Consider the following 22964-nt stretch of genomic DNA (forward strand, 5'->3'; position numbering starts at 1 on the left):
AAGCCTCCAAGAGAAAATGGGACTTGACACTGAAGGGTTTTTAAAAATCCAGGCCAAAATCTTAAATTCTACCCTTTGCTGAACAGACAACCAGTGTAAGGCCACTCCTCTTGTCGAATGTGCTTTCAGTGACACTGGCAATTGTTTGCTGCAGACATGGAAATGGTGGCCTTGGGGACTGGTCTGCCTCAACTCTGGTTAGCATAAAGAAATGGTCTGACAGACAAAACTCATTAGTCACTTCCAGGTAGCGCAAAAGAACTCTGCGGACATCCAGAAGTTTTAAAGCCTTGTCTTTCCTTTTAGAACCTGTAGCCTGACTTCCTAGTTGATGTGAAATGCTGACAGAACCTTTGGCAAAAAGGAAGACACAAAGTCCTTTCTTCTGTGACCCTTAGGAACGGTTCCTTGCATGATAAAGCTTGCAATTCTGAAACTAGGTAATTGCAACTAGAAATGCCGCTTTGATTGTAAGATCCATGAGAACAGCTTCTTCCAAGGGTTCATACAGGACCCTTCTGAGAACCTCTAACATAATATTGAGATTCCAGGAAGGGAAAGGCTCTTGGATCAGTGGCCTAAACCTCAGGGCTCCTCATCTAATAATGAGGAGTCCTGATAATCAAGAATCTAATAATGTCAGGGTGAGCCACTAGCAAACTATCTTCTCATGGTCTCTAAAGCAAGCAAGGCCTGCCATCTGCACCTTCAGGGATGACACTGCTAATCCCTCGTCCAGGCTCTCTTGCAGGAAGGCCATTACTGACAATACTGGGGCTTTGGCGGGCTCCAGATTCTTCTTATTGCACCAGTGCCGAAAAGTCTCCCAGGCCTTGGCTTCTTGGCCTTCAGTACTGTGGTAATGACCACTTCTGAACATCCCTTTTTTAGATAGCACCGCACGCTCAAGAGCCATGCCTTAAGACCGAAGCAACCTGGATCCTCTAGGGTAATCAGCCCCTATGAGAGCAAGTCTTGGTATACCTGAAGTTGGAGATAATCATCCTGTTGTAGGTGGGCTAGATTCACGTTCCAGGGACACCTAAGCCAATTTGGAGTCACAAGGATTATCCTTCTTGGATGACTTGATATGTAATGGACCACTCGACCTATCAGGGGCCATGGACAAAACACATATAGTAGACCGGACCTTGGCCATGGTTGAACTAGGGCATCCAGAGCCTGCACTTCTGATTTCGTATCTTCAGCTGAAGAACCGTGGCACTTTCTTGTTGCATGCCAATCACCATTAGATCAAACGTTGGACGCCCCCAACATCCAAAAGTGTCCTGGAATGCTCTTGGGGACAAGCCTCTCCTGGATCAAATATCTGTCTACTAAGGTAGCTCACTTGTACATTCTCCATGCTAGCAAAGTGTGCCGCTGTGATGGCTGGCAGGTGATTTGGGATGACGATCTTGCACACTAGCCATAAGATTATCCAGACCTTTGCCAAAAAGCATCTTTCCCTTAAAGGGGAGCCTGCTGAGTATCGCCTTGGAATTCGAATCACCTGCCCATTGCCTGATCCACAGCATGCATTGGGTGGAGATTGACTATACAGAGACTCTTACCATGACTCTGATTAAATCATAAAGTGCATCCATCACATAGTCTACCCCTGCCAACATGAGATGAGGTAATGGGTCAGCTGCTGTCAGATTCAGGGTTTGGAGTCGTGAATGACATGCGCATGCTAAGAAGAAAGCTGCTGACACCACCTTAATTCCTAGGGCCAGAACCTCAAATTGCTTCCTGAGGACCATATCCACTCTGTGGTCCTGTGAATCCTTCAATATGATTCCTCCCTCACTGAGGAAGGAAGTGCATTTAGTCACTTGGGCTACCAGGGAATCTAATTTTGGTATAGTAAACATTTGCTGAAAATCTTGATCCATAGGATGCAGCCTAGTCATGGATTTCACCCCTTTGAGGGAGCCTTCATGGACCTCATGGGGCTCTGTAACCAGTAGTTTCATGGCCATGCGCATACACCTGCCAGAGAAGATTAATGAACTCTGGAGTAAATGCCTTAGCAGGCAACTTCCCTTCCCCTTTAGAAGGGAGGAGATGCCTCTTCTTAGTCTGCAGGGCCTCTGCGTCAATTTGGCATGCTGTGACACTGTTCTGAGGCTCCTGGGGGAATTTTCGCTCCCCCAAAAGGCCCCAGTGACCCCAGTGCCCTAGTGACTGCATGAGAGCTAAATTTAATGTTTCTGCCTCCCCATTTTGCTCAGTACAGCACATGGCACAAGGGCGCTCTTCAGGTGCCCATCCTTTGCATACAAGGCATGATAAAGGGATATTAGAATTAGAGGACTCCATCCCTGGCACTTTGGAAGCAAAGTGAGGTGTTTGGAGAAGCTTGAGAATGTGGAAAAAAATTTGACTTTTAGCACTAAAAAAACAGCTTATAATCACCTCAGGACTGACCAAAAAATTTTAAAAATTAGGATTTTAGGGGAGGAAGACCAATGCCCTAGCTATAGAAACAACCAAAAATAGCTTTTGAAGACCCTTCCCCCCACTGATTTTTCCAACAGGCTCTTTACAGCCTTACTCACAGACTATGTGCTGGGGAATGGTGGTGCTGCTGCCTGCTTCAGCTCCTCTCAGGTGCAGCTGTTCTAGGAGAAGCCCTCTGCTTCTAGTCACTCAGCCACTTCGCTGGAATCTTTGGACTGCCAGTCGGATCTCCCCGGATTGATCCTCAATCCCCCAGACCTCAGAAAAAGGGGGGAGGAACGCTCTTAGTGCCCAAAAAGCTTATGCTCCAGCCCCTGACCAAGTCAAAGGGTGAGCAAACTCCAGGGGAATGGACCCTGAGTTCCACGAATCTTCAACAGGCTGGCTAAAACTGGTCCCAGAAGGATATACCTGCCAGCAGCAGATTAAAAATCTACTCCTCTCCATGTAGGCAGATTAGGCCCTTAACAAAAAGGAACTCTGACTAAGAAAGAAAAAATCACAAACTACCACAAAATAAAAAAAGAAATAAACTGAGCAGATTAGAAGACACCTTTCATGCTTACTTGTAGAAAGAGAAACTGAAGGGGGCAGCAGAGACCAGGGAGGTGGAGGGGTTCAAAATGCTGTGATTGAGAATGGATCGAGTACCTATGGTTCAGAAAACAACTCCTAGTGCATTGGAATTACATTTAACTAGCAACAGCATAATACCAGACATGGAGGTGATTCTAAGCCTTTACCTGAAGTGGAAAATTATTAAGAACACATACTCAGCCACAGTCAAAACCAAGGCAGGACCTTTAAAAAATAATTCTCCGGTAAACTATGTGTAAAGCACCTTATTCACCCCGCATCCCTGTTTCCTTTTATAAAGGATAAAGAGAGCCATCAAAGTGGAAAAGATACAGCACAAGTGCACTGCATGGCGAAGAGAGAACCACCATCCCAAGAGACAATGGCATAAGATGCTTAGAAATTACATACCCCCAATAGTGTGCTGCAAAATAACCCTTCCTGGGTTTTTTTTTTTCCTACCATCGAAATTGGGATCACTTACCAAAGGAATACCTAGGAAACAAGGAAAAAATAAAAGTGTTACAGTATGTTTACATTTTTTCTATTCTATCACCTTCTCATTGAGTGTAAACTAAGGAATGTTCCATTTTTAAGTCTGAAAAGTGACATACCACCCTGGTACCTAGAAGGCTCAGCCATGGCATAGGCTAATAAACTAATTTAGCTGATTCTAAGAAGGCCGATTCAGTTTTAGCTTTCCCATTTCTCAGGGAAATCTATACTAAACTTTCTAGCATGCAATAGGGCACAGCCAACATTCACTCAGACTCTTTGGATTAGCATAAATGAGCTGACAATCAGTGACCTGTTTCAACCTGGTCTTTAAGCACAGCCTGGCTTACGAACGTGTGCATAAAAAGAGCATATTATATCCCATCTTCCATCTGCACTAGTTATCAAATTAAACATCATCTGAAGTTTAAAATGCTAATGACACCTTCTTATTTGTAGAAGAAAATCAAAGAGGCCTGGTAATTTGGAATTCCAAAACAATATTACCACACATAAACAGGGTCCTTAAAAGATGTAATTCTTTATTAAAAATCCAAAGTGGCCATGTTTTGCCCTCAAGCTGCATTAGATACAAAGACATAGCAAATCCCACTGTAAACACAAGGTTATTTCAGCAGCAGAATAAAACAGCAGTATCAAACCACTCTCAAAATATCCCAGCAGGAAATAACCTTTCAACGGTCCTGTTTATCTGTATTAATACTGTTCTTTACCCTCTTTATAGACATAAATCTCCTTTTATCAGCTAGGCCTTTTAGCTGTGGGTCTGCTATAATGAAATGTCTTGCAAAGTTCATTAAGACTGGAGACTAATCTCTTAACTTTTTGCTTGGAAATTTCTTTTGCATTACATGCTATTTTAATCGTTCTACCTAACTGTATTGTTTTATGTCATGTCTGGTGAAGTCTTACAGATATCCGCTATCTCTATGTTGTCTGCCACCCTAAGGGATCTTCTCCACTCAAAAATTCTGAACAGTCAACATGTATTAGCACTTAAGGATTTTCAGATCCTGGTTAACAATATATTGAGTCCTAGGCAATTCATGTGCACATTTTATTCTGGTGATATTAACAACCTCATGCTGCATCAGGCCGTCAATATCACTACAATGCGATATGTTATAGAATTTGAATGTAATTCCTATTCTGTACTAATTGAGTAGACGACGTCTGACATGGATATGCTCAATCTATACCAAAACCTGCTATAGGAAATACTTACTGCAGTCCTTCAGGGATAACTGGACGTTAGGATCTGTGGGAACAGAATTACTTATCTGTGCCTTTCTATCCTTTCTTTCTGGCTACCATTGATTGGATTGCTTTGCCTTTCTTTCATGGCAAACTACTTAGGTATATTATTTGTAAAGCAGTCCATCAAATTAATAAACTAAGCTATGAAACTGCACGTTTTTCATAAGGAGTGGCATTGTTCATTCCTTCCACTGATCTCTCAGAAACTAGTATTTCATAACTACACCCAACAATTTGCAATAAAAACCACATATGTTTACTATCAGTTCGTAAAAGCGCCTCCTCCGGACATATCCAAAAAAGATTATACAAATGTCTTTTCTCACTCCCAGAAGTTTTCTGGATTTCTTTTCTCTCATTATTTCTTTTTAATTTTAAAGCTGTTTTTCTTTTCTTTGTAGGGGCTGCTATAGTTTTTGGTATGTTTCTTCCCAGAACATCTGGAGAGACTTAAAGAGTTAAAAATGTGCTCTCTCAAAGAAAAGGGGAGATAGGATAGAAACATTCAAATAACTGGCACACTTCAATAAGGTAATCAGAAGGCAGTATTTCCCACAGAAGGAAAAGGGGGGTCATCATAGGAAGTTAAAGGGAGGAAGATTGAAAGGAATGTGAGAAAATACTCTCTCACAAAGGGGGTAGTGGATATCTTGCATAGGCTTCCAGCAATTATAGGATCCACAACAACAGACTTCAAGCATGCAAAAGATAGACACATAACCAAGAAGTGCTATTTAGGACATCTTTTTCAAGCCTATTCGATAAAAGTAAACAGAGAATGAGGGAATATCTAGACACAGCCACTTACACCAGTCCTGCACTTAGGGAAGTGATGAACACATATAAATTATAGTACTCTAGAATTTCCATGCGTATAAGTGCACTCCACCCAAAGTATGCACCATCCCAACATGGTACATAATTGTCCACTACAAGAGATCATTTATGTTAATGGCAAGAATACCTTCATTTATGGAAAACGAAGTGGCTCCATATAGAATCAAGCCCAAAGTAAAGAGAGAGGGGAGGCTGAGACCAGATTGGAGAGCCCCAAGGGGTTGTTATCTGTCAACTTTTTGTACAGTTCTGGCCACCTGATTCCACTGAAATTCAATCCTAGGGCAACAGAACTTTGCTTACTAGGTCCTCGATATTAAATCCTAAAAACATATTTTTTGACAGAAATTTTCCACTCTTTCTCAGAGGCGTGGGAGTGTCAGAATTGGCCGCAGTTGCAGTACTTAACTACTGGCACAGAGGCTTCATCTGACCAAAACTGAGCAAGTAGCAGGAATGACCGCTTTAAAACATTCAGTGTAAATATTTATACACAGTATGAAGCTCTGACTTTGTTTCTGATTTACATAGAAACACAGAAAATTGAAGGCAGATAAAGACCATGTGGCTTCTCCATCTACTCTTCCTTTCACTTCCTTAGAGATCCAGTTTTCTTCTCCACCACCTCCACAAGGTCATTCCATGAATTCACCAACCTTTCCATGAAGAAGCATTTCCTCAGATTACCCCTGTTAATCCCCTTTCATCTTCGTTCCAGTGCTTCCTCTCACTCAATTGAGACTCGCCTCCAGTGCATTTATGCCACAGGTAGTATAGAAAAATATTCCTTCTGAATGAAGCTAATGAATAACTGTAATTGATAAATGCTACACTCACTAACACCATCAAAACTTTTTCATTCATTCAGTTCATCCACATATAAACGCTTCAAAAATAGCAAATAAATATCAAAATGTGCAAAAATATTTTTGATGACCTCAGTGGCTACACTTATTTCATGTAAAGCTAGAGTTATACCGTAGCCAGCCTCCTCATTCTTATATACCTTATAAATAAATAACTTATTAGTGAAATCTTTAAAACCCAAAAACATGAATTCAGCATTTCGCCAGAGAGCTGTCTCCCCATTTAAGCCATCACACCACTGTCTCCATACGGTAATAAGGAAAAGAACAAAAGCAAAAACGTAGCAGCCTTTACGTCTGTTCAGCTATTCACTGCTGTTTCCAGTTTTTATCCAGTTGTTATCCATCAGGTTTTCTTGCATTGATACATCACAAATTAGGACCCCTGAGGAAGGAGTGTTTCTTCAAAACATGGACCGTGTCGGGTCCGGCCTTATCTGTCCTTTTGGATACAAACTGTTTCGTGGTTTTATTTTTAATGTTTGTTCAATAAAGACTTGGCATCCTGTACAACATCACTGCCGTTTTTCCTTTTGTTCTTCGACTTGTTATTCTACTGTAGTTCCACTGGATTCTTTGTTTGTTGCTGCCTTGGGTAATAATAATTTTATTCTTATATACTGCCGAAGCCATAGTAGTTCGAGGCAGTTTATAATAAGAGGAGTTGGACAATCAGCGAAGACAGGCACAATGTAAAGTCATGGAATACATGTAAGCAGGATACAGAGATAAAAAGGGCTGGAACAATCGGCGAAGAGAGTGCTGCCATGATGGTGCTCCAGATCATTGTTTTTTTGGCTATGATAACTGATGTGTGAGGAGGGACTCGTCATGTTATTAAAATATTTTTAACTCAATAGTTATTTAGATACAAGCACCAGATCTGAGTGCCATGCAAAGCTGCCATCCTACGTTTTATCATGCAATGCTTGTCATTCTGTATCACACCATGTAATGTTTGTCATTTTATATTTTGTTATGTATGTAAACTTGTAACCCGTTCTGATCTCTCCTGGGAGGACGGGATATAAAATCAAATAAATAAATAAAATTAGATAAAACTCATTAAAGATATCAAAAACATGCTCAGGTTTGCATATGTCAATGAAAGTGGCATCGCAAAGGAATCCAATTTATCTAAGGCTTTCGTTCTTAGTAGAGTGCAATACCTTTCTCTAATTCAAGAAAGATTATATAGAGTGATGTTTCTTTTAGTCTTTTGCCTGAGTATCTTAGAAACTGGCATCTTATCAAGTCATATGACTAAATTATGTCAACTTAAAAATTAATTTAAAAAGCAACATTAGTCAATAGCATGGGGGTAAGTAACATCTCTGACAGCTGTTTTTAGTTCTTGCCAAGCCTCAATATTCCACAGTGGTCATGGGGGGAGGAGGCAGGAGGGAGGAAATAAGCTCCAGTGGTAGTAAATGAAACCACTTGTCTGGTTTCTGGATTCACTTTATTGTGGTCAGAGATCTCGAAAAACTGGGATACTGAGCTCTGTAATTATGATGTCCACATTTTAAATGGAAGGGGAGGGACAAGAGAGCAAAAACATGAGTTGAGAGGAAAACTTTTTTTTTTGTGGTACTTAAATGGAAGAGCAAATAAGTTCTAAAGATGACCTCAGAAACGGAACTTTACAGAGCTGCCCCGAGCTGTTGTATGTGTGAACTAGAGCATTTACAGATGACTGTCACAGGATCATCTGCGCTAGGTGCTCAAATGAATTCAAATACTGTTAATGGATAGTTTCTTGGACATTACAGAAAGCTGGTTAAAAATCATCTGAAAATTAAATTATCCAGTTGAATGCTAGAGGAAGCCAATTCTTCTGTCTGCGTTTGCTTTCAAAGCAAAAAAAGTCATTAAGAGTCCTGGCTTGCACCACTGAAGAGATAGTCAGTTTCAAACCAAATTTTCTTTGGTTCACTTGTTCCGGTGCCCAAACCAGGAATTCAAATAGCAGCCAACGAAATCCTTCTGAAGGATAAACTAGCTTCTTCAATCTGCTTTCAGTGAGGTAGAATGATATCAAAAATCTCAGAGTCTCACAAAACCAAAAGAGTTTGATATAAGAGGACCGAAAGGGGTATCAGACAACCCTGCACACAACGATTGAGTGCTGGGAGAAATTCCTCACTTACCCCATGGAACCTCCACCACCTCTTAGTGTGTTGCTTATTTCAATTTATAGCAGCTTTGTTTTAAAGTTACTCATGTTTGTTACTCTATATTGAATTTTGCTTTATATTACATTTCTAGTAAGTGTAGAGAAGTTACTTAGCTTTCAGCTTTCAGTTTAAAAATCAATTCAGGCGTTCAGGGGATTGATTTTTAAACTGAAAGCTGAAAGCTAAGTAACTTCTCTACACTTACTAGAAATGTAATATAAAGCAAAATTCAATATAGAGTAACAAACATGAGTAACTTTAAAACAAAGCTGCTATAAATTGAAATAAGCAACACACTAAGAGGTGGTGGAGGTTCCATGGGGTAAGTGAGGAATTTCTCCCAGCACTCAATCGTTGTGTGCAGGGTTGTCTGATACCCCTTTCGGTCCTCTTATATCAAACTCTTTTGGTTTTGTGAGACTCTGAGATTTTTGATATCGTTTTTCTTCAAGTATATTATAAGAGTGAATCTTGAGTGGATATGGCTTTAATTCAGTGAGGTAGAGCATACCATAATATGACACGATGGGTCAAGATTGGATCACATGAAAGTACTTGCCGGAAAGGATAAGCTACAAGCTGAAATAAAACTGTTCCTCAGCTGCCTCTTTCTAAAAGCTTAGATTTGATACTGTATGGTATGCGTGGAAACTTACGGGAAGTTCTCCTACATGATTGAGTGTTGGTAAAGGGATGTTTTCAGTTTGATTTACACATACATTTCATTATATGAAAATGGGGGATAGGACTACTCCAGTTTATTGGTGATATAGGACTTTTTTGTTGTTGGGATTTAAGACAAGTTCCTGCTGAACAAGAACGTGCGCTGGTCTTTGACCTAAGGGCCGCCCCGTGAGCGGACTGCTGGGCACGATGGATCTGATCCAGCAGCGGCAATTCTACAGTACCTACAATAGCAATGCACGCTGTTCCTTTGAAGGCTAGGTTGAGTCCACGCAGGAAAGCTTCGCCATCTTAGTATGTACTAGAAGCTAGTGACTCCACTTCTCGGACCACTTCAAGTTTATTTATTCAGCTTGAGTAGAATCCAACTCCTTGGGGAAACTGTGCAAGTGTGTGAGGACTTGGATTCCTCTGTCCATACAGCCCACATGTTTGCTCCAAGGACAAGGAGAATAGCAATTCCTCAAAGCTTGGGACTCCCCAGAAAAAAAGGCATTGCAACAGATGATGTCCAGCAGCACTGAACAGGGAGGTGCCACTGAATATTAGCCCTGACTGCCACAACACTGGACACTTAGAACCCGAGACAGTATTTAACCAGTTAGCAGCAAAATTCAGTCCACTAGTTGGTTAAGTAAGCCAATAAAGTAGGACAGCTGAATATGGACAGTATATGGACAGCTTCTGGGTAACTGCTGTAACCTGCTTGCTGTAACTTGTTATTTAGATGTTTCATTGCACTCTGAATAGAACTGAAGGATATTCGGATTATACATTTTTAAAATAAATAAACAAACCTGGATCTTCAATGCTGATGCCCAAACCTGGTTGTAGACTGTGGTGCTCTAAACCAACCTTTGCTTTGGTGCCCTTTCTACTCATGATCCAGTAAGAATTGCCATACTAGGACTCAGCAAAGATCCATCAAGCCCAGTATCCTGTTTCCAATAGTGGCCAACCCAGGTCCCAAGTACCTAGAGCTAGATCCCAAGTAGTAAAACAGATTTTATGTTGCTTATCCTACGAATAAGCATTGGATTTCCTCAAGCCATCTCAATAAATAAGAACTGCCATACTGGGGCAGGCCAAAGGTCCATTGAGCCAGTATTCTGTTTCCAACAGTGGCCAACCCAGTAGCTCCCCTTCTCTCTTAAGCCTTTCCCCCTCACTTTTGATGATGATAAATGGCACCAAAATCCTGAATCCCAGTCTGGCATCTCTCCCTCCCCTCCCTTCTACCTATAGAGACCAGGATTTTGATGCCCTTTGTCACCAGCGCCATTAGCCAGTGCCTCACCTGGTCTATAGATTAACATAAGAACATAAGCAGTCCCTTTGCTGGGTCAGACCACAGGTCCATCATGCCCAGCAGTCCGCTCACGTGGCGGCCCAACAGGTCCAGGACCTGTTAGTAACCCTCTATCTATACCCTTCTATCCCCTTTTCCTCCAGGAAATTGTCCAATCCCTTCTTGAACTCCAATACCATACCCTGTCCTATCACGCCATCTGGAAGCGCATTCCAGGTGTCCATCACGTGTTGGGTGAAGAAGAACTTCCTAGCATTGATTCTGAATCTGACCCCTTTTAATTTTTCCGAATGTCCTCTCGTTCTTGTAGTTTTCGAAAGCTTGAAGTATCTGTCCCTCTCCACTTTCTCTATACCCTTCATGATTTTGTAAGTCTCTATCATATCTCCTCTAAGTCTCCGCTTCTCCAGGGAAAAGAGCCCCAGTTTCTCCAATCTTCCAGCATATGAAAGGTTTTCCATACCTTTTATCAAACATGTCGCTCTCTTCTGAACCCTCTTGAGTATCGCCTTATCCTTCTTTAGGTACGGTGACCAATATTGGAAGCAGTACTCCAGATGCGGGCGCACCATCGCCCGATACAACGGGAGGATAACTTATTTCGTTCTGATTGTAATACCCTTTTTGATTATACCAAGCATTCTATTTGCTTTCTTAGCGGCTGCTGCGCATTGTGCCGACGGCTTCATGGTCTTGTCCACTATTACCCCCAAGTCCCTTTCTTGGGTACTTTCACTCAGTAACAGCCCTACCATCGTGTAGCTGTACTTCGGGTTTCTGTTCCCTACATGCAAGACTTTACATTTCTCTACATTAAACTTCATCTGCCATCTCGTTGCCCACTCCCCTAACTTGTTCAGGTCCCTTTGTAAATCTTCAAAGTCCTCTTTAGGCCTAGCCCCATTAAATAGCTTGGTGTTATCTGCGAATTTTATTACTTCGCTCTTCGTCCCTGTTTCTAAATCATTTATAAATACATTGAATAGCAGCAGTCCAAGCACTGACTCCTGTGGGACACCACTCGTAACCCTCCTCCAGTCCGAGTAGTGGCCCTTCACTCCTACCCTCTAACCAATTTCTGATCCATCTATGTACATCTCCTTCCATCCCTTGGTACTTCAGTTTCCGAAGTAAGCGTTCATGGGGTACCTTGTCAAAGGCTTTTTGGAAGTCAAATTATACGATGTCTATGGGGTCCTCTTTGTCCATCCGTTTGTTAATTTCTTCGAAGAAGTGCAATAAGTTCGTCAGGCACGATCTTTCCTTGCAGAAGCCATGTTGGCTTGTTACCATAAGTTTATTCCTTTCTAGATGCTCCTTGATGCTTTCTTTTATCAGTGCTTCCGCCATTTTCCCTGGAACCGAAGTCAGACTTACTGGTCTGTAGTTCCCCGGGTCACCTCTTGATCCCTTTTTAAAGATGGGCTTAACATTGGCTATCTTCCAATCCTCCGGGATTGAGCAAGTCCTGCCAGCATTAAATATCTGAGTTCTGTTCAGCCCATAGTAGTAGACTGTGAATATATGAAATTTCCTCTATGGAGCTGACCAATAACACCACAGCTCAAGTATCAAAGCTGCTTGGTTAAAACAAAAGGAAATGTAGCCTCCTAGCTAATTAGACAATATGGGTTTATTGATGGCAGCCCCAACCTTAGGATCAAAAGAAACAAAAAACCTGAGTGAATTTAGGCCAAGACTCTCTTGCAATACAACGTGTGCAATGCACTTTTACCTTTGAGGGCCTGAGATTTGAGAAAAAAAAATGTTGGCAGATGGAAATCTGAAATGACCTTAGGAAGAAACTTAGGATGGGTGTGCAGAACTACCATGTCATTAAGAAATTAGTAAGGCCTGGAGCTCATTCACTCTGCAAGAGGCTTGATGGGAAGATTCCATACAAGCAACCTCCTCGTAAATTGAACGAAAGATTGCACAGAGATGAGTTTTCCTTCTATATGTTGGTGATAATCACAGCTACACTAAAGAGTTGGGTTTTAAACCCGACTCAGACAAATGAGGAAGGTATTAAAGCAGTGGTCTCAAACTCACAGCCCGGGGGCCACATGCGGCCCGCCAGGTACTATTTTGAGGCCCTCAATATGTTTATCATAATCACAAAAGTAAAATAAAACAATTTTTTGATTATATGTCTCTTTAGCTATAAATTACAATATTATTATTAAGACTTAGCCAAAAGGAAAGATTTATACACTATAAAAAGTTTTACCTCATGCAAAATTGTCATTTCTTTAATAAGACATTAACTATTTTTTTCTGTGGCCCTCCAAGTACCGACAAATCCAAAATGTGGCCCTGCAAAGGGTTTGAGTTTGAGACCACTGTATTAAAGCATGTGACAAGAAAAGGGGTTGAGTCCTTCCATCACATCAGATGGCAATTTAAACTTGTAAGATCTAGTGTAACCTCTCCTGGAAATGAGCAATACCTGTAACACACTATCAGACTAGTGCAAACAAGCTACTCACCATCCTCTCGGCATTCAAACTGTGAAAGCGAGGGACATGATGATGGGATGCAATAGAGTGCCACCAAAATTATATACAACGCACAGGATTGTTAAGATTTTACAATACATGGGGATCTGAGGCTCTGCCCCCTTTGATTAAAACAGAAAGCGATTAAGGTGTTTGTTTTTGAGAAGGGTATTTGTCAAAGAAGTGCAATAGAGTGTCCCAAGCTTGAATGATTAATGATGTTTATGTTTATTTTGATAAACTGCTTTATCCAAAGTGTGGACCAAAGTGGTGTACAAAATAAAATATGAGAAGGAAAGGAACTCCATTCAATAAAAGGAAAGTAATCATACAAAACCACAGTAATTATTTAAAAACAAGCGTAGGTTGTGGAAACCTAGTCTCCTCAAGTCACATCCTAGATTCCTATAGGAAGGAAAATCAGGAGGATGAAAGGTTGACTTAGATTTCAGAAAGCTGAGTTCTAAACGAATATAAGGAAGGAGATCATTCCTGGATTTTGGTGCAAAGAAAAAAAAGGCTGACGTTTTAGTCGACTCATAATGAGCCTGGCGAGGACCTGTAAGAACTAGCCAATATGCATCAATCGATCATAGTAAATATAATGGAGTGGAAGGTACAAAGACAGCCCGGTATGAAGGGATTTGTGTTTTAAGTATAGTAAGAATTGCCGCTGCTGGGTCAGACCAGTGGTCCATCAAGTCCAGCAGTCCGCTCACGCGGTGGCCCTCTGGTCAAAGACCAGTGCCCTGAGACTAGCCCTTGTTCAGCAGACAATATTGAACAGGTAACCAATGGAGGCACAGAAAAAGCGGGAAAAGTTTGTCAAAATGACAGAAGAGGCATAGGGAAGTATTTTGCAAAGTCTGTAAACGTTTTAATTGGATGGTAGTTAAGCCTGCATAAATGGAATAACAGAAATCTAATTTTGAGATAATGAGCAAATTAAAGTCAAGGAATGAATGAAGTTGACACAAGGCGTAAAAGACTGATTTAACAGTACAAGAGAATTGGGAGTCTAAGATGACCCCCAAATAGCAAAACTAGGACACAGTCTGAATCAGTCGGTTGAACAATATAGGAATTTGAGAAGGTTGGGAAGGGACCCAGTGATCCAACAAGTTACAGTTTTGTTTGGATTGAGTACTAACCTATGGTTAGTCAGCCAAGAAGAAAGAGCAGTAAGGCAAGACTGAAGAGGGCCCAAATCTGGAAGATATGGAGAACTACAATAATAATAATAATTTATTTTATTATACTGCCTAACCAGCAGTTCATAGCAGTTTACACAATAGGTACTCAGCATACAATATAATAATAACATCATACATAATAAAATTCTAAGGGGCTCATGGTCAAAAAGCCTGATCTTCCAAGTACTCATAACCAAAACTGGTTTTAGACATATCTAAAACCAGCTTAGGCCTTTCCTCTGCCTCTAAACGCATAGAGCAAAAAGAGGCGTTTTTAGAGGAGGGGAAAGGGACGGAGGTGGGCGGGAGGTAGGCTGACCTACACTTAGTCGTACAACAGGTATAACCAAACCTTCTGACAGGTTGCCTAGTCGGCACTTATACGTTTTTACTTAGACTAAGTCAAAATAGGTATAAGTGCCGAAAAAGGGCCCGCTGAGCTGACGGCGGCTGGCGCGATCAGCTCAGTGGCCCGGCAACCTACCCATCCCCCACCGTAACCATCGCGGCAGGAGAGATGCCTCATCTCCCCTGCCGCAATAGCGATACCACCAAGTGCCGCTAAATGTGGCACTTGGGATCGCTAAAGTGGCAGGAGAGATGAAGCATTTCTTCTGCAGTAATCCACCCCTCCCCCTGACACGATCCGGGCAGGAGGGAGCTCCTGCCCCGTGACAACCCTAACCCCCGACAATGATCTAGGCAGGAGGGAGCCCAACCCTCCTGCCCAGGCGACCTCCCCACACACACTCGATCTGGGAAGGAGGGAGCCCAACCCCTCCTGCCCAGGTGACCCCCCTATCTCCCACCCCCACTAACATACAGGCAGGAGGAATCCCAGGCCCTTCTGCCCTCTATGTACCCCCTCCCACGATTGCGCCCCTGAACCCCCCATCGGCCCCCACCCGCCGACCCATGAGACCCCCCGACCCCTTGACCCCCCCCCACCCCTAATCACTCTCCCTGTACCTGTAAAATTCATTGGACGGGTCCCAAACCTGTCCGTCTAGCAGGCCAGCCATCCCTCGAATGGCAGGCCTTAGGGCCTGATTGGCCCAGGCAGCTCAAATCCCATCCACAGGTGGAGCCTGAGGCACCTAGGCCAACCGGAATTTACCCAGTTGCCTTAGGCCCCTCCTAGCAGTAGTACACCAGTTACTTGGCTTTGCTTTCAAGAAATCGTCACAAGGATTTTCTGCTCGTTTTTCCCTATTTGTCTTTATTGAAGTTTGGCATCACTTTTGCGAGTTAACACCACGCCATTTTTTATTGGTGTTGTAGGCTCTTAAGACTCCTGATGCAGGCCCTTCGACTGAAACATGTACATGTCGAGTCATTTAGTCGTTGGATGAACTTTTATGTTATTGGATGAATAAAGGCTTTGACACCATCAAATGAGTTGGAGGACACTTTTATTAGTGCACATCATTCTGGTTTGGACAATTCCATTCTGTCTTTTGCATATTTGTATCTGTGGTTTTGTTTTCCCCTGTTTCGTACCTCATTTTCTCTTAATAAACAGTAAAAAAAAAACAACAACATCCCATTGAAAATATTTCTTTACTCGTGTAATTAAACTTTGGAGTTTGCCGCCATAGAATGTGGTGAAAGCAGTTAGCCTAGCAGGGTTTAAAAAAGGTTTGACCAATTTCCTAAAAGAAAAATCTATAAGCCATTATTAAGATGGACTTGTAAAAATCCACTGCTTATTTCTAGGATAAGCAGCATAAAATCTGTTTTACTCTTTTGGGATCGTGTCAGGTACTTGTGATCATAGAAACATAGAAACATAGAAAGATGACGGCAGATAAGGGCCATATAGCCCATCAAGTCTGCCCACACTATTTACCCACCCTCTTAAGTCTTCTGACCCCTTAAGTATAATTGTAATTATACTGCCACTCTACTGACCCGCTCATTCAAGTCCTAGTGACCCTATCCCTTGGCATGACCCCGTAGGGATCCCACATGGGTATCCCATTTGTTCTTGAAGTCTGGGATGCTGCGTGCCTCGACCACCTGCACTGGAAGCTTGTTCCAATGCTCGATCACTCTCTCCGTGAAGAAGTACTTCCTTGCGTCTCCACGAAACTTCCCTCCCCTGAGTTTGAGCGGATGTCCTCTTGTGGTCGAGGGTCCCCTGAGAAGAAAGATATCCTCTTCCACCTCGACCCGTCCCGTGATGTACTTAAATGTCTCAATCATGTCTCCCCTCTCCCTACGCTCTTCAAGAGTGTAGAGCTGCAATTTGCTCAGTCTTTCCTCGTACGGGAGACCCTTTAGCCCCGAGACCATCCTGGTGGCCATCCGCTGAACCGACTCAATTCTGAGCACATCCTTACGGTAATGTGGCCTCCAGAATTGCACACAGTACTCCAGATGAGGTCTCACCATGGCTCTGTACAATGGCATCATGACTTCAGGTTTCCTGTTGACGAAGCTTCTCTTGATACAACCTATCATCTGCCGTGCTTTAGATGAAGCCTTCTCCACTTGAGTGGCTGCTTTCATGTCAGCACTGATGATTACTCCTAAGTCTCGTTCTGCCGTAGTCCTGGTTAAAGTTTCTCCATTCAGGGTGTAAGTTCTGCAAGGATTTCCGTTACCGAGATGCATGACCTTACATTTCTTGGCGTTAAAGCCCAGCTGCCACATCAAGGACCAACTTTCTAAAGTACGCAGGTCTTGCTCCATAGCATCTTGTAGATTATGGCAGTTTACTATATTGCATAGTTTGGCGTCATCAGCGAATAAGGTTACTTTGCCTTGAAGCCCTTGAGTCAGATCCCCAATGAATATGTTGAAGAGGAGTGGGCCCAGGACCGAACCCTGTGGCACTCCGCTAGTCACCTCTGACATTTTAGAGCGGGTACCGTTAACTACCACCCTCTGAAGTCTGCCATTAAGCCAATCTTTACCCCATGCAGTTAAGAGTCTCTCCTAATCCCATCGATTTCATCTTGTTCAGCAGCCTGCGGTGTGGGACGCTGTCGAACGCTTTGCTGAAGTCCAGGTACACGACGTCCAAGGACTCTCCTGAGTCCAGTCTTCTTGTTACCCAGTCAAAGAAGTTGATTAGATTTGACTGGCATGACCTACCCTTGGTGAATCCATGTTGGCTGGGATCCCGGAGATTTCCCTCGTTCAGGATCGTATCTAATTTATACTTAATTAGTGTTTCCATGAGTTTACACACTATTGAGGTGAGGCTTACCGGTCTATAGTTTGCAGCCTCAGCTGAAAAACAGGATACTGGGCTTAATGGACCATCTGTCTCGAATGGCAGTTTTGATGCTCTCAGATGAGAGAAAATCCCTATGTATCTATGAATAAAGGTATATTGCTCCAAAGCCAGTTCAGAGTGAGCTGGTAGCATAAAACAGAGCAGAAGGGAAAACCACTCCCCAATACCTTCCCAATTCCCCAAAGCAACCTCATCTACTCTTCATCTCCTCTTGAAATTATCAGATATCTTCTTCATGTAATACCTTTTTTGTAATTCTTTTGTAATCCGTCTTGAACCGCAAGGCATTGGCGGAATAGAAATCTCTAATGTAATGTAACCTGGGCCAAACAATTTTTCTGATGTGCATATCCATTATCCAATGTCCTTTCCTTCCTCTTCTGTCACACAGTAGCAAACTATTTATTCTGTTTTAGTTCATGCCTCTTCCTTGTTTGTTCAAAGTGAGCTAAATTTAAGCAAAAGCGGTATTAAAAAATACATATGCTGAGAAAAGTGCAGCATCTACTCTGTTTACAGAATCGGTTTCAAAATGGAATTAGATATCTTTATGGGTAACTAAGGAATTATTTTCCTAAAGCCGTTTAGCTCTAATGTGCATTTAACTGGAGAAAAAGCATTTATTGCAATATACATGAAAGCGTTTTGCAGTAATACCCTGCTGTATGGTAACTGCATTTTTTAAAAATATTTTTTAAGTATAAAAACCCCATAAATCTATCTAATTCCATTTTGAAACCTATTCTGTACACAGAGGTGAGAGCATGAAGTCTTTTAATAACAATTTTGCTTAAATGTAGCTCATCTTGAGCAACTAATGAAGAGGCATGAATTAAAACAGAATAAATCATTAATTAATGCTGGAGCACTTGGCGCATCTTAAACAGGAAGTGGTAAAAGCTCCAAGTTTAATTCTTTGTAAGTTCCACACAATAATGGAAGAGTTACGTCAGGACCTGCAAAAAAAAAAAAAAAAAGCCCTAAATACCAGGGCTGTGGAATCAGAGTCAGAAGCAATTGTAGGTGAAGTCAAGGTCAGTAAAAATGTAGCTACTCCAACTCTAGTCTACGATATTATAATAAATGGCAACATTATCATTTTATATTCATATTTTTGTTTTGTTCAGGTTTTTTGTTCAGTCTTCAAATAAATATATTTTGTGGTCTACTAGTCCTAATTTTGAACAGAAAGAAATATCAAAGGTTTGGTGTACCGACTCCGCAGCCCTGCTAAATACTGAATCTGGGCCTAGTACATGGGAAAGTCTCTTTAAGTTTAGTGAAATGTAACACATTATCCATGAAGCATTCCACGATCTGTTGTAGCTTTTCTTTCAGTAATTGGTTCGTTCATTTTGAAATGACATTTTACACATAAAAAGAAACATTCTCTGTCTTCTACACAACAATAACAGCAGATATTCATCTTACCAGGAATAAAGTTAGAGGAATGGACAACGTAACGTAAAATAACTGATTTCTAACCGAATTTGTCATTGAATTTTAATCTCCCCCACTCAAACATGTTCCTCGTTATCATCATCAGTTACCTATTGCAGCACAAACCACTGTCACATGGCATTAATCTCTGTTTCATTAATATGTCATATCAACTGTTGACGTGGAGTCTCGGCTTCCTTTGAAACTGATCCTCTCTGTTCAGCATGAGTAGGAAGTGCCAAAAGCAGGCTTCCTCTACAGGAAGGATGACCCCCTAAGATACCTTCACTTTTGGGTTTAAAGTTTCCAGACATAATCTGCTCCTCTTTTTTAACTGAAGAAAAAAAAGCTTTAATAATAACAAAGTTCCTTAAGTTTGTTGCCAAGGTAAAGGGCAGAGAAAAAGGAAGTAAGATTTTCTGAGATTATTGTAACAGCAAAGAGATAAGAATCACACTGATTTTTTTTTCTTACAAGTACAGATAGGATGTTGTTTCAAGGGCTAGACACTGATGCATGAAAATACAAATGAACAAAGAGAGAGAGAGAGTCTGGAGGCAAACTTATCTAAACACCTGTGCAAAGGTCTCACAGAAGGAGTTATTCGTGCCTCAAATTTTGATCGTTCTAGTAAAATACCAGCAGAAATGGCTCTAGAGAACTTTCTTTGAAAGATTTCATCACCCTGTTGCTTACCCTTTGGTCCTTGCCATCACTTTGTGATCAGATATGCGAGTCTAACCTGGTAGAACCAAATTTAGCTATACAGTATTTGGGTTTTCTTGTCTTGTGAAATTTATTAACAAGATAGATGATAAATAAGGAAAAGAGAAAGTGAAAATCTTCAGTTGGGCCCATTAAGCCAAAGCTTAAGATGAAAAATGTGTTAAGAATAGGTCTACATACTTAAAAAACATATACAGTGGTACCTTGGTTTACGAGCATAATTCGTTCCAGAAGCATGTTCGTAATCCAAAGTACTCGTATATCAAAGCAACTTTGCCCATAGGCCATAATGGCAACGCTGACAATTCGTTCACAACTCAAAAGGTGCTGAGGAAGTGGCGAGGGTGGCCCAGGGGTGTGTACCTGTCGGGTGCTGGGTGCTGCAGCGCCGTCTCTAGGAAACACCTCCTCCGTCCACCAGCTGCTGGAGAACCCCTGAGCCCACACAGCGCTGCTTCAGGGGGATTCCTCTTCCATCCGCTGGTAAGCCTTCCACGCTGGGTGCCTTCCGCATGTTGGAGAGTCTATGAGAGCCCATGCAGCTGAGTGCCGTCCCACTTGCACGCTGCGTATGATCACGCACAATGTTGATGAATGACGTTGTGCATGATCATACGCAACATGCAGGTGGGACGGCACTCGGCTGCGTGGGCTCAGACAGAGGCTCTCCAACATGCAGAAGGCACCCGGCGTGGAAGGCTGGCCAGCGGATGGAAGAGGAATCCGCTTCCTGGAGCTTTAAGTGCTCGTTTATCGGGGCAGTGCTTGGTTTGCAAGACAAAGTTTGCTGAGTGTTTTGCTCATTTTCCACTGTATAGATATCCCAGAAGGACCAACTCGTCTTTCAGAAGGAATTTTACAAAACATTTCTGTACATAAAGGCCCTGATTCTGCAAAATGCGTCCATAGTGGCATCTATGTCCTCTGGACACCTAAGTACCAATTATCACTTGTTAAGACCCTTAATTGGCTCATTGGATGCCCTTTATAGAATCGGGGCCAAAATGCTGCGTTTACACTTGTAAATGGGTTCTAAAAAAACATCAACCTGCACTGATATCTTTAGATTTATCATCCGCTTAGACCTACTGGACCAGATTGCAAGACGTTGGAATAAAGGAAACAGCTCTATCATGGTTTTCCTCTTACTTATCAAACCATTTGAACATTGTTTTCCAAAATAATCTCAAACCTATTCCTTACTCTCAGACTTGTGAGATTTCTTAGCTCTGATGCTATTCAACATTATTCTCTGATTATCACATTGGTTTATGCTGACGACAAGCAACTTTTCGCTAGCATGGACTGCGCTAACTCCATTACTACCGGTGTTTCTTTTCTTAGCACAAAACATTATTGCCATTTGATTAGAAACACACAAAATAAACTTAACACTAACAAGAGAAAGGCTATTTAACTTTACAGATCACTACCACCAACTCCTCTTTCATCTCCTTTACATAAGAGCACAAGAACATAACAGCCATATCGAGTCAGACCATTGATCCATCTAGCCCAGTATCTTGCATCCAGGTCCCAAGTACCTGGCAGAAACACAAATATTGTCAACATTCCACGCTATCGATCCAAGGCTAGCAGTGGATTCCCCCATGATTGTCTCAAAAGCAGACTATGGGCTTTTCCTCCAGGAACTTGTCCAAACCTTTTTTTTTTTTTTAAACCCAGTTATGCTAACTGCTGTTACCACATCCTCTGGCAATGTGTTTCAGAGCATAACTATTCTTTGAGTGAAAAATATTTCGTCCTGTAAAGAGTAAAAAAAATCAATTCACTTATATCCATTCAACACCACTCAAGATTTTGTAGAGAATCATATCTCCCCCTCAGCCATCTCTTTTCCAAGTTAAGAGCCCTAATCTCTTCACCCTTTCCTCGTAAGAGAGGAGCCTCATCCCCTATATCATTTTGGTTGTTCTTCTTTGAATCTTTTCTAATTCCACTAGATCTTATCAGAGATACAGTGACAAGAACTCCACACAATACTCAAAGATAACATTACATGGTATGAAGAAGATACAAGTATTCTGGAGAGAATTGTCACCAGTGAAGAGACATGAGACCTGGAGAACAAAAGACAAAGCATGGAATGGAGGCATCTGTCTACTCCAGCGAAGAACAAATTCAAATGTCAGCCCTCCTCCAAGAAAATCATGTTAATCTTCTTTTGGTCCAAAAACAAATAATTGGTAATGTCCTATCTAGGCACCGAAGTCTGAATCTTCAAAGGCATGCGCCAAGCACCACCAATGGGACCTAAAGTAAGGTCACAGAAACTGAAGCAAACTGCAATGCACTAGTCAGTACGGGCTAGATATTCCCTCACGATGACCAATAGTGCAGGCAGATATTTATTAAGTGATAAACACTTAGACCAAAGTCTAAATAAATCCTGCCCCGTACATCATCGTGCCTTTGTAAATTATAAGTTAGTGAATGGGTGGAAAAATCAAGTGCTTGAGCAAAACCAAAGGAGAGACAGAAGGAGCCAAAATAGGAAATAGGGAAGAAAAATCAACCCTCCAAAAAACACCCCACACTACCTAAATAAAAAAAAGAAAAAGAAAAAATCAAAAAGTCTATCAATCAAAAAATGCTGGAACAAGTGAATAAATAGAATAAAATCACAAAAATAGTCCATAGTCCACAATACAGTCACATTCCAACTACCAAGGGTGAAAAGCAATCAACGGAACTTTATGTAGAATGTCCTTCCTCAGTGAAGATGAATGTAAAAGGGTGTCCTAGATAACAGAAGCAACAATAAAGGCAGAAAACCATCCGTGAACAAAACTTAATACTAAAAGAGTCACTGTAAATTCCAGCTGAATCGACCACTAGTGAGATGATTCAGTGAAAAGTAAAACGTGAGGTAGAACCAATCCACCTCACAGAACCAGTAAAAATTAAGGTACTTAGCTTAAACAGCTGGAATGAAACAGTCTGTACGGATACTCGTCCGTGTTGTATCTCCACTCAACAGGTCCTGTTTCAATTTCCTCATCAGGAGGAAGACAAAAGAGTCACCAATACAATGTATTAAGTATGGTAAACTGGAGAGCTAAAACCTAATAAAAGGTCTGAGCGCTACACGGGCCGCGGCACAGTCACGCTGGCACTGGAAGAAACAAAAAGGAGGGGCCCATTTAAGGACAAC

General features: G+C 41.7%; 1 protein-coding gene across 1 annotated transcript in view; it reads right to left on the minus strand.

Moving 5' to 3' along the window:
* The window catches only part of LMF1 (lipase maturation factor 1), a 376591-nt gene that overhangs the window by 297173 nt on the left and 56454 nt on the right, over positions 1–22964 (minus strand). The window contains exon 3 of the mRNA XM_033915111.1: positions 3527–3537. Within this exon, the coding sequence (XP_033771002.1) occupies positions 3527–3537 (11 nt within the window). The remainder of the gene's footprint in view (positions 1–3526; positions 3538–22964) is intronic.

Source organism: Geotrypetes seraphini, chromosome 11 (genome assembly GCF_902459505.1).
Source record: "Geotrypetes seraphini chromosome 11, aGeoSer1.1, whole genome shotgun sequence".
Classification (NCBI taxonomy): Eukaryota; Metazoa; Chordata; class Amphibia; order Gymnophiona; family Dermophiidae; genus Geotrypetes; species Geotrypetes seraphini.